The 14,247-nt window shown below is 18.5% G+C and overlaps 1 protein-coding gene and 1 pseudogene across 1 annotated transcript in view; both read left to right on the top strand.

Moving 5' to 3' along the window:
* LOC102673743 overlaps window positions 1-908 on the top strand; it is a 5,652-nt gene extending 4,744 nt beyond the window's left edge. Inside the window, exons 6-8 of the mRNA XM_006622801.2 lie at window positions 334-479; window positions 561-693; window positions 773-908. Coding sequence (XP_006622864.2) covers window positions 334-479; window positions 561-693; window positions 773-823 — 330 coding nt within the window. The 3' untranslated portion in view covers window positions 824-908. The remainder of the gene's footprint in view (window positions 1-333; window positions 480-560; window positions 694-772) is intronic.
* A 4,226-nt stretch (window positions 909-5,134) lies between these two features.
* On the top strand, window positions 5,135-9,844 carry LOC102673622 (annotated as a pseudogene).
* The last annotated feature ends 4,403 nt before the right edge of the window (window positions 9,845-14,247 follow it).

Here is a 14,247-nt window from a genome sequence, read left to right as displayed (position 1 = left end):
AAAAAAAAAAAAAAAATTATCTTCAAACTTTAAATATATTTTTATTTATTCAAATCTGATCATAAGACGATCTCTTGAAACATTTTAACATTACAAAACATTATAAAACATTTTTTTTGAATAACATATAATTTAGAATAATTGTTTGAAACGAGACATTATGATAATAATGTAAATTTTGCTTATTAAGATTTTTTTGAATTTTCTTGAATTTATTTTTTGTAAAACACACTAAAAATATTTCGAATTTATAATAAATAAATATAATATTAATTTATTTTATAATTTTATTTATATTTTTAATTTTTCAATTTTTGTTTAATTTTTCAACAGCTATTAAATGCGATTCTAATTAAGAACGATCAATTAGAAATTTTATTGTCTTTTATATTTTTTACTATTCAATTGGTGATTACGTTCTTGAATAACAATAGTAATCAAATACTTATAGACAACAGTCAAGAATTTTTTGTCGAATTGTAAGTTTGAATCTTTTATTCGTGAAATTAATCGCATTAATGATAAAAAAATATATATATATATCACTATTTATTGGACAGATATATTTCTATATGGTATTTTGTACCGTTAAAAGTACAAAAGATTTTACTGTTGATCATGATACGGAGCTCAACAACATGTATGATTAATATCTTGGGTGTATTTACTCCATGCTATATAGGATTTTCGAAGGTAATTTTTATAATTTAAATAAGTAGACAATCGTATTAATTCAAATTAATGGATTATTAAAAAAATTACTGGATTTCAGATGTTAAGTACATCGTTTTCATATTTTACCTTGATGCATTCGATACAATAAAATCGATACTTTCATAGACGTATTAGTATTAAATCAAACAATTATTATCACTCTTCGTTATTTGATATTTGTCCTATCAATATTACTTGATTGAATTCTATAAATATTTTTTCGAATTGCTAATTAATTTATCTGTTATTGATCATTTTGATATAATTATAATTACTATTCTCTATTTATTCTTTAATTTTAACAGAAAATAAATTCATTTCATTTCTAATATAGTCTCTTAAATATTTTTATTGAATTGATCAATAATGTAATTCTGAAATCTCTATATGCAAAAACAAGTAGGAACAACAACAAAAAAAGAGATTATAACATTATAACATAAAAAATAAAGGTTTTTGAATTTCGCTGATATTATTCCTTTTTTTTTTTCGATTCATACAATAATGAATTATTTATTGATTTCATCTTAAATTAATATTTCGCAAAATAAATTAATATATAATTAACTCGATAATTAAGAATAAATTTCTGTTTTACACAATATTTATTGAAAAAGACACATAGTGTGTCTTTTTCAATAAATCATAACTATAAACTAACTCATAACTATAAAATTATATATCACTTTAATTCAAACTAATAAAAATTACTGCATTTTAGATGTTAGATGCATCGTTTTCATATTTTATTTTGATATATTCAATACAATAGAATCAATGGTTTCATATTAGATATGTTGGCATAGAAATAAACTATTGCTCTATATTTCGTTTTGATATTTGTTCCTTACTTTTTTTGTTCTTTTCATTAATATTTTTTCAAATTATTTATATTTTTTTTCAAATTATTATATTACTTCTTATTGATCATTTTCGTATTATTATAATTAATATATATAATATAATTAATATTTAAAAGAGATCATTATAAATCATGTCAATATTTAATAAATTTGATGATATTAATAAAATTCATAATTATATTGAGTTTTTTTCATGATTTATTATTGTTAAATTATAAATAATATTTTACTATTACTGTGGCAATAATTATTATCAAAATTGTAAAATTATATTATGTAAATAATAAAGAAAGAAAAAGTTATAAATTAAATAAAATATTGGTTGAAGCTTATTAACTGAATTGAATTGAATTATAAGCAATTTAATTTACTATTAATTAAAAATTTATTTTAATTAATTAATTATTAATTAATTATTTTATTAATTTATTAATTAATTAATGAAAAAGAAAAAATGAAATAATGTTTGTTTCATTTATTCCGTTTCTCATTTCATCTGCTCAAATTTAAATTAACTTACTCTTACTTAATTCTCAATTTATATTTTTGTATTGCAATTTTTATGTTTATTTTAATATTTAAAATCGATCTTCTAAAAGTATTTCATGAATTAATATTAATACCTTCTATACACAAATCTCTCAAAACTAATATTGATCAATTTCAAAATTATAAAAAAAAGAATATATAGTAATATTATTAAAAGAATATATAGAATATATAGTAATATATAGAACAATATTATTTCATTATTACTTTTATATTTAATATTTATTTTAATGAATTAATTTTTAAATTATTTTAATTCATTAATTAATGAATTAAAATTTTAAAAATATTTGCTATGATTTATTTTTTTGCGAATTTATGAAATTATTGTTTTTAAATTGATCATTTGATAATCGTGTATTTGATTTTTTTGCGTATTAAGATTGAAAATTTTTTTTAAAAGAATTAATCTTTTATAAAAATTAATTTAGTTTTTGAAGATTTCATAATTTAAATTATTTATTTATTTTTCTCAATTAAGAAATTGTAACATTTAATAGACTGCAAAACTTTCATTTTTTATAAAAAAAAACCAAATATGGATTATAAAAATTAATATTGATATGATATGATATAATATGATAATATCAATATTATCAATATTATATTGATATACAATCTGTATTGCTTAATAATATTTTAATTTTCATTTTACTAGGAAAAAGATTTTCATCAATTGATTATTTTAAATAAAATTGTTAAACCAATTTTATTTGATCAAAATAAAAGATAATAATAGTACAACTATATATTACATTATATAAAATATATATCAACTATATATTATGTAATATATATTACTAATTATATATTATGTAATATTGCAACATAATGTACATTAATGTATCCTGTAGATCTATTATATGTATAATTACTATATTTCTCACTTTAAAAGAATATTTCATCTTAAATATCTTATAAATAAAAATTTCAAATAGTAGCAACAAATTAATATTTCTCGTATATAAATCTCATATATAATTCTTATATAAAGTGTAAATATTATATTTAGAATACATACTGATTAGTTTGATTTATTTTTCCTTTAGATAAAATTTGCTCTTATCTCATCACCGAATGATTGGGAAATATTTGTTCGTGTGAGAGTTATTTAGAAATATTGAAAAAATATACCAGTAAAAATAAAAAAAGACAATTCTCTTGTAATTATATATTTATAATAAAATTATATATATATATACGAAATTAAAGACTTAAATATTAGAAATAATATGTATTGTTTTATGTGTTTTATTAAAATTTTTTACTAATAACTGAATACAATATATAAGAAGTTAATATGGTCGTTGGAGAGCCATTTTCAAAGAAAGGTTCTCGCGAAGCCGCAGGATCTTCAGGATCAGAATCCTTGCTTCTCTAGTGATCAATAAGCAGCAGTATTCATTCTCAAAGAGTTAATAATATTGCATGAAATCAAGTATTTAAATCTTGTTTAAGATATTCGTTTTACAAAAAACGCGATATTCCCGAATCATTTTTTCACCTAAAACTAAAAACTAAAAACTTCTGTCGTTGAAATATTGAAAGAAATTAAATCTGTATGATTAGAGCATAACATGATCTCAAAGTTCAAGAATCATGACATACTCAATGGCATCGCCATATATTCGGAAAAATTTATGATAATATTATTGTATGATATAAGCTAATAAATATGCAATATTAACAGTTTAATTTCCTTTAATTTCCTCTAACTTGTTATTGTAAGTCAGGAAACTAATTACGATATTATTGATTCTTATTGTGCCGTTAAGAAACTGCGATCTTCTCAATTGAATAGGAATCCTGTGAAAGGAATTTATCTTTATTAAAAAATAAAGAAAAAAAATATCAGATTCATAATGACACAACCTATCTATATAGTAGTTTATTACTATACTTTCCTGCTTACTTTCCTTTATTAAATATATTCTTTCCTACTGTATATTCTTTATTTTAATTAAATCATTTCAATGTTATCTCTAACATTACGAAGTATTTATTTAAGCAGTTTTAAAAGTTTCATAAGCGTTTCTTTGAAAATTATGTTGTATAAATATATTTGTTTATAAATTTATCTCGATAATAATAAAATTATATTGTTTATATTTTGAAATGATTTTATGTTATTCATTCTCAATTCTAATATTATAATTTTACATATGTTTTTGTTAATATATATTTCTGATAAAATTATATTAGATTTCATTAAATTATTTCGTAAACATTTTAAATTATATTATTCTACATAAAATATAATTGCAAATAATTTTGTGAAAAATCAAATAGAAAATAACAAAATTACTAGTTCAAGTGTTAATAATTGCATTCTATAAACAATAATTTAAAATAATAATTATTTTTATAATACGAATATGACATTGAACATATAAAAATTATTTTCTATATATATATAAAATTAATATAATATTATATTATATTATATCATAAAAATTTTTTATAGATACCATTATTTTAATTCAAACGCATTTTTTTTTGTTGATCTCTTCCAATTCTCATTTTCACTTTTGTCGAGTGCACAAAGTAACAATATGAAATATTTCTATAGTAAGAGAGTTATTTTGAAGTTATCAAGTTGTCGCGTTATATCTTCAGGTAACCGGAAAATAATATTCATTGTAATAAATTTTCATTCTCTTAATGTCTAGAAAAAAAGGGGGAAAAATAAAACAGAATAATACAAAATAAAACAAAAGAAAATAAAAAACTATACCTCGGTTTAAAAAATAAAGATTAATAAAGATTAATAACACAAAAAACTGGAGAACTATAATTTTCTTCGAACTTGATGCCTATTATGAAAAAACTTTTCGCAAAAGATGTGAATGAAATGATTGATTGATTGTAATTTAAAGCAATTACTATACATTATATATTGTTATTACTATAAAAAAGAGACTATGAAAATATAAAAAAGAAAAATTGCGTAAATAATTTATTAAACCAAGGTATAGTCAAATGTTTTTTTCAAATTCTATACAGCAGTCGATATCTAACTAGGAAAATGGACGTATTCGATAAACACTATTGTACCTATCGTACAGTGATGAAAATTGTAGGATTGTGGCCGTATAATAATTCGATATATATGTGGATTCAGAGATTATGGCTATTGATTTTTCTTCTTCTTATTTCAGGTAATAAAAAATTATGATTTTTCTTTGTAAAATTTCATTTCATATTTCTAATCAGATAATTTATAAAATATTATCTGTTTATTATAGCATGTTTATTATAGCATTTTTTCTTCGAAATAAAAATATTATGTAATTTAATGTATTTATGTATATTATTACATTTGTATATATATATATATTATTACATATATGTATATATGTATATTATTACATTTTGTTTACATATATTATACATATTATATTTATATATATCATATTTATTTATTTTTTTTATGTATTTCTTATATCTTTTTTTTGTATTATGGAATAATAATATGTTGATACCTATTATATTATATATTTTAATTAAACAATAAATAAATATTTTATAGTGATATGATAATTTTGTATTTATATGTAATACAAATTATTATAATTTTAAATATATAGAATCCGGTTGAATAACATATGTATAAATAGAATAATATTATTATTTTAAGAATAAAATTAATTTTCGAAAAAAGTGAATTTTAAAATTTATTGATTATGTAACTTCTGGATTTACATATATTTAGCAATTTTTTTACTAAAATTTAGAACAATAAAATTGAACAATAAAATTTTCTTTTACATTTTTTTGCATATTTTTATAGAATGATTTTATTTCATAATTTATTTATATCTAATCGAAAATAAGCCAATTTCACTTTAACAAATTTCACTGTAAAAAATTAAATTTGAAAATTTAATTTAAAAAATATTGAAATATAATTTCCTGGAAAACGAAATCTCAAACGAAGAGAAATTTTAATCTATTTTTTTTTTTTTTATTTTTTTCTTCGGTTAGAATATATATTAAAAGAAACACTAGAATTAAATTTTACATTTTTATTTTTATACCTATATTTTCTACTTTTATATGTGGTTTTTATTTTTATTCTAAAGTAAATTGTAATAAATTTTAAAACATTTATTAAATAATGATAGTGATAATGTATTTAAAAATAATATAGTTTATTTTTATTATTCAAAAATATCGTATTATTAATAACAAAATCTAGATATTTAAATGTAATATTTGATTCATAAGCAGAATTTACTTTTAGCTTGTGTCACTACTAAGCTCTGAAATTATGTTACGAAACTGTATTTTAATATTATCTACGATTTTTCCATACATTATAATTTTATTAAGATATATAAGCTTCATAATATTTTTTCCTATGGTAAGTAAAAATTAAAATTATTTTTAATTGATCATTATGAAAAAATGTTTTTATATGTTACTATACTTTGATATAGATAAAACTTTTATTTCATCATATGCGTATGGAGGAATATATATTAGAAGATTCCACAGAAATAGAAATATGAAAAAAATACATCAATGATTCCTGTCATATAATAAATATTTTTATCTGTAAGAAATATATTAATTTCTTTGACATCAATTTATAATATTACTATTGTCATTGCAACCATTTATTTTTAAATATTCCAAAATAATTGTATATTTATTATTTATATTATATTTAAGTTTTTATCCTTATTATATATTTATATCCTTCTTATATATAATTTATACAATATGTTTAATCTTTTTATTTTTATTTTATTTTTTGCAAAATTGTTTTTTATTACAAATGATTTTTTTTTATTTAAATTTAAATATTATCTAAATAATATTTTTAAATTTTAGGTGTAATTTATGGAATTGTTGCACTCTCTAATATATTTATATTGTATCCTATAATATTAGATTACATAATAATACCTTTAAACGAATTTCGTACACATATTATTCATTACTTTACAATATATTCATATAATCGTACTCTATATATTGATATTCTAAGCTTGGATTTTATGTTTGTTGGAATATTTGCAGCATTATTAATAACATGTACGGAATCGATATTTGGACTTTACAGTTTTCACATAAGTGTACTGTTTAAAATTATTAGGTGAGTAAACTTATCATATTCCTCTCATGATATTCATTGCGTAATTAATAATTAACAAATGTATTTATAATTATTACAATATGAATTATAATATATATTCATTATATTACAATTAAAGTGTGATTGCATAAATTTATGATAACATTATTTTAAATTATTATATTTTTCTTATTCTTTATATAGAACATTAATATACATGAAGTAATACACATTAATATATACATCGGTTTCATCAAGATTAGATTGTGAGATTATTTCATATAACTTTTTTCTTGCATAAATTTTTATTTCAATCTTGTTATTCGTTAGATAATGAAATATGCTCAAATACGATTTTTTATTAACAATTTGTTTAAAACGTCGATACGAAAATTTTCATAAAGGAATAAATTACTTGACGTCAGAAGTCATTATTTAAGCTTTGTCACAGTTTTATCGATTTAATAGTTGCGATTTTGGAATTTTTGAAATGTATAATTGAATTGAATGCAATAAATATAATTTTTATTTGATATATTTTTATTAAATGCTTAAATAAAAATTGAAAAGAAATTCTTGAATATTTTCTTCGATGAATTAAAATTTTTGCAAATTTTTTTTATAATCATCATTTAAATTAATCCATCCAACTTTAAAAAAAAAACAGAAGTTATTAAATCACATTTAAAAAAAAATTAAAAAAGTTTAAACGGTGTACTAATACCTTACTGACTGACTTTTTTTGACTGTAACATTGAACAGAATAAATTTAAACGATGAATTATAAAATTCCTTTTTAAGCAATGTTTATCTATAAGTGTCTCACTATTTTTAACTATCGAATACAAAAAATTGTTACCTATTTGACTATGTTTAATCTTTCATCGAAACAAATTGATACGAAACTCACAGAGCTTTATCGCGATATTCATAATCAAGCTATCAGGTTGGTAAATTAAAATATGATTACATCATTATATTATTTCACAAATGCTTACATCAATATTTTATTTCCGAATTTTATGTTACTGAAAGACTTATCGATGTCATAACAAATTCGGAAATACAGTTTATGCTATCTTCTCTTTTGTGCGTGATTTCAATAGCAATAAATCTATATCGAGTAAGTATTTTTTTTTATTATGTGATAATAATAAACAAATTTACAAATGTCAAAAATCTCACATAATGTGCATGATATAGGTATCTTATTTTAATTTGTCCAAATAATTATCTTTTGAACTATGCATTTCAAAGAAATATTTTATATAAATCTATTATGTTTTTAAGGAGACATAGTGGCCACTAAATTTGCTACGTGAAGATTTTTTCGAGATTTCGGTAATCTTATTTTTTTATATAAAATTATGTATTTTTATTCACTGAAAATTGCAGCCAATTTCGAGACGAGTATATGAACTAAGAATAGTTTCTGAAGATCATTCAATATCATTCATCATCATTTAAAGCTCTTTAATGTTATTCTCATGTATTTTTAGAAAAGGTTTTGCATATCGTATTGCATAATGATTTATTCTGTTTCTGAATGACAACTTTTTAAAATTATCACAATTTGATAGATTTTTTATATAATTTAGTGAATTTTCATATCAGAAGTACTCGATTTTTCTTAAAAATCATATAATTCATCATGTTAATTTATTTCGGTAATGAAAAAAATTTTCTAACTATATATATAAAAAAATTTAAGCAATTTTTAATAATTGATTTTGAATAATTTTCAAAGACCGGCATAAGTAGATTAATGAATTCATAGCTAGGAATAAATTCTGACTAAAAAAGGACATAGTTATTATATAGTCATTTAAAGAATCAAAAATTACCTTCTGATCTTAAAAACACTTCCACCTAGACAAATCTATTGATCATCATAAAATGGCTTCTTGAATTACAATACATTTTATGAAACATTTCTTTCTAATAATGCATAATTAGAAGATTGCATTTTAATAAATGTACTAGTCTTGCATATGACATTCGTGAATTTTTTGAATTTATTGTGAAAGAGAATATTCGAATTATGATAAATGATATTAATATAATTATAAATTATGACAATACAATATACTTAAAAATAGATATCTTGAGTGTATTTATATATATTTATTTTTTTTTAATATTTTACAGCTTGTAAATGCTATTATTGCTAAAAAGGATCAATTAGAAATTTTTATTTCTTCTGTGTTTTTAATAATACAATTGATGATTATCTTTTTATATAATTATAGTAATCAAATACTTATAAATAACAGTCAGGAATTATTTAATGAATTGTAAGTTTAAAGTAAGTTTAATTGTAAATTTTTTATTTGTAAAATTAATTGCATTAACAATAAAAAAATGTCACTATTCATTGGGCAGATATATTTCTACATGGTATTTCGTACCATTAAAAGTACGAAATAAAAAAAAATTTTATTGCTGATTATGATACGTACCACAACAGCATGTATGTTTCACATCTTAGGTGTGTTCATTCCATGCTATACAGGATTTTCAAAGGTAATTTATTTAAATAACTATATGATCATTTTAATTCAAATTAATAAAAATTGCTGTATTTCAGATATTAAGTACGTCGTTTTCATACTTTACTTTGATATATTCAATACAATAAAATCAATGGTTTCATGTTAGACATGTTGGTATAGAAATAAACAATTGCTATTGCTGTATACTTTGTATTAATATTTGTTCCTTACTTTGTTTGCTTTTTTTATTAATATTTATAATATTTATTATTTATAATAATGTTCGATTAAATATTTTATTAATATTTTCTTAAATTATCAACTAATTTATATTATTTGTTGATCATTTTGGCACATTGTTGTAATTAATTTAGAATAATTGCAATATTTATTCTGCACATTTTTTAATCCAGAGAGAAAATAAACATTTTGATATTTAACATTTGTTTAAATTGTTCACATGTCCTTAAACATTTGTTAAACATCAAATTAATTGTATCATATTTATTTTATAGCATTAAATTAATTTTAATATATTGATAATAATATATTGATAATATACTATTGAAACCTAAATAATAATCAAAAATAAATACAAACAAATATAATAATAATAAGGAAAAAAAAGATTATTATAATATATTATTCTAGTTTTTCAAATTCTGCTAATTTTTCTTTTACTTCTTCCTCGATTCTTAAAATAATATATTTACATTCAATAGTATATTTTAGTTTATTTTGTAATTTTTAGATAAATAGTGGCAAATTTTATATGAATTTATTAATTTGAATTTATTTCGCAAAATAAATTAGTATATAATTAATTCAGTATTTAAGAATGAATTTATGTCTTATACGATGTTTACTGGAAAAAAATAATGTGTTTTAAAACTTTGACAAAATTCATACTTACAACGATTATTTTAATATTAATTTTATTCTTTAACTACCACTTTTTGTTAGCCTATTTTTTCCTATATCATTTAATTACATGAATATTGAAATTGTATAAATATTTACATAAATGCAATCATTACAAATAAATTTTTTACATAGAAAAAAAACACATTTATTTCTATCACAGTTATTAAATTTCAATTTTTTCAAATTCTTTTTTTTATATCGTTAAAATAATGCCTCAAAAAACGTGAAAATTCTATATATCATTTTGATAATATATATATATATATACTCGTGTTTTTTTCATAATTTTTGCAAAGATTATCTTTTAAAGAAATATTATAGTAAACCCTACATAGAATTGATTCTTGATTACTATTATTTAATTATTTAATGAATTATTTAATGAATTATAATTATTTAATGGATAAAATATGCCAGTAATGAAAAGTCAATACAATAAGTATGTTGCAAACGATATTCATAGTATGTATTCGAGAAAGAACATTACAAACATTATTATGTCCATATTGTCAATATTTGATAAATTTGATGATAATAAAATTCATAATTATATTGATAATATTCTTCATAATTTTTCATTTTTTTTTCATGATTTATTATTTTTATTATTATATTTTACTATTATTATGACATAATTATTATGAAAATTGTAAAATTGATTTATATGTATAAGATATTGATATATTATATAGATACTTTTGAAGATTCTTGAAATTAAAAAAAAAAAAAGTTATGAATCAAATAAAAATATTAATTGAAATTTATTAATTGATATTAATTTATAAACAATTAATTTTTAAATAATGAGAAAGAGAAAAAATGAAATGATGTTTACTCTATTTATTTCATTTCTCATTTCAATAATTTAAAAATTTAAATTAACTTATTAAATTTATATTTTTATATTTATATTTTTGTATTGCAACTTATATTTTTGTATTGCAATTTTTATATTTATTTTAAGATCGAACTTCTAATGTTTCACGAATTAATATTAATATTTTATATACATAAATTTCTCAAAATTACTATTGATCAATTTTAAAACTGTGAAAAAAAGAATATATAATAATATTAAGGATAATATTCTTTAATATTTATTATAATATTTGTTGAGATATATCATTTTTTTACATACTTATGAAATTATTTTGTTTAAATTAATCATTAATCATATATTTGATTTTTTTATTGAGATTGAAAATTTTTTTAATAGAATTAATTTTTTATAAAAATTAATTCTGAAAAATTCATAATTTAAATTATGGATATTTTTTATTTATTTATTTTTCTCAGTTAAGAAATTCTAAGATTTAATGAGGCTTCAAAATTTTTTTTTTAAATACAAATGAAATTATTAATTAAGTTATTAATTAACAAATAAAATATTACATCCTGATATAATATGAATGAATTATGAATGGCAAGTTATTCTACATGTGAAAATAAATAAAAAATATAAAATTAATTTTATTTCGTTTAAAATTAATTTCTAAAAATATAAATAAAAATCAATTATACCATTTCTTGATTATATTATATTAATCTTGATTTTCCAAAAAATAAGAATTTAAACAATAAAATTTGACTGTTTATTTTTCATTAATTTTTATATAGAATATTCTTTTTCGAAAATTCATTTATATTATTAGTTAAATTAATTATTAGTTAAAAATTAATTAATTTCATTTGCATTTAAAATATTTTTAAACTTAATTTTCTTGAGAACAAAAAGATTTTCTTTTCTTTTCTTTTCTTATTTTTTCATAAGAAATTAATCTTAATCCGTTGTATATATTATTCGATTCTATATTTATAGAATATTTACGAAAATATTCGTTTGGAAGACAGAATCTAAAATTAAAAAATTCATATATATCCATTAATATCATATATATCCATTTATAATCGTTTAATTTTTCTAATGCGAAGATATAATTTTTAAACATATTAAATATAAATACATTTTTAAAATATATTTAATATATTTAATATATTTTAAAAATGTATATGTATCATTTTATTAAATTTTGAACTTATGACATATTATTATATTAACATTAAACGAAATAATATTTTTAACAATTAAATATTGAGAGCGTTAGAAATCGAATATTATGTTCATGTGTGTTAAATGCAAAAATGCATAAGCATAGCTCAATAATTTTTTTCCATTGGCAAGATAATATTGCTTTATTCTGATTTTGATTCATTCATTTGTAAATATATTTAAAAAAATAAGAAAAAATAATTTATGATATATATTTCGGAATATAATTGAAAAGAACAATGTATAATACATATGCATTTTTTATAAATATATGATATCATCGCATAATATTGAATTATTAATGTATGGAATTTAGTTTCATCTATTTCTTTTTTCAATTCTGTAATCTTATATCAGAATAAGCAACATTGAATCCAAGAGAGAGATAAATATTTGTTGTTCATTGATACATTTAATGATTTGTGATCTATAAATTCGAATTAATTAAAATATAATTAGTGATTTTTTATGTAAAGTAAAGTAATTAAAGAAAATAATATTATGTAGAAAATTAAATTTAATTTTTCTAATCCAAAATCTTATAAAAGTTTTGATTTGTTTTAATGAATTTCAATAATTAAACAGATTAAATAAATATAATATCCATTTATGGATTTAAATAAAATATTGTACAAACTATTTAAAAATCATTTGCCATGACTTCGACGAATAATTATTTTGGATGAAAATCTATTAAGAAGAGTAATTGCAAATATAAATATCAAATTTTTTCCATTGTATAATTTTTGTCACAAGAAACAAAAGTTTCAAAAAATCGAGAGTCATAAATGTATTGTAATCTTAAAAAAAACAATTCAAACGCAAGAATAAAAATTTAATTAATTAGCCTATTTATCTATGTAAATATCATTAAATATTAGAAACTTATGAATGAAAGATAAAAGTAACAAAAAAATTAGAAGGAGAATAAAAATAATTTTTTTATTTTGTTCTCATGTGTAAAAAAAAAATAAAAAGAAAAGAGTAAAAGCAATAATTTTATCTTAAGATTGCCAGTGTGTAAAAGAAAAGAGCGACGAAAAGAAATGAAAAAAAAAAAGGAGAAAAGGAATGGAAATTATTTTTTTTTTGTCTTTGATCCATTTTTTTTATTTTTTCAATTAAAACTATGATGCATATATTTAATGACGAGAAAATTTACGAAATTTCTTAAGATTTTTGAGATTAAAAAAATTTTGATTACAGTGAAAACAGTAAACATATATAAAATGGGCAGACATATATAAAATGGCATGTATCAGAACATAATTTAATCATGGGTATAGAAAACGGAAAGAATTCGATGATCACAGAAAGAAAGAAGAATTCAATCTTTTTTAGGCTTTAGATTATTTATTCAGAATATTTTAATAGTATCTGTATTTTCTAATTATATTTATATATTTCATAATAAATTATTATTTTATATGTAATTATATATAATAATAATAATTATATATTTATCAATTTCATAATTTAATTTAATTATGAATTTAAAAAATTTTTTTAATTTTTTTAATATTATCCTAGTTTTTATTTTATAAATTCAAGAAGAATAATAAAACATAATAAATG

Source organism: Apis dorsata, unplaced genomic scaffold, assembly GCF_000469605.1.
Source record: "Apis dorsata unplaced genomic scaffold, Apis dorsata 1.3 scaffold_758, whole genome shotgun sequence".
NCBI classification, from domain to species: domain Eukaryota; kingdom Metazoa; phylum Arthropoda; class Insecta; order Hymenoptera; family Apidae; genus Apis; species Apis dorsata.
Note: the sequence above shows the minus strand (reverse complement) of the source record. Positions and strands in the feature narration are given on the sequence as shown.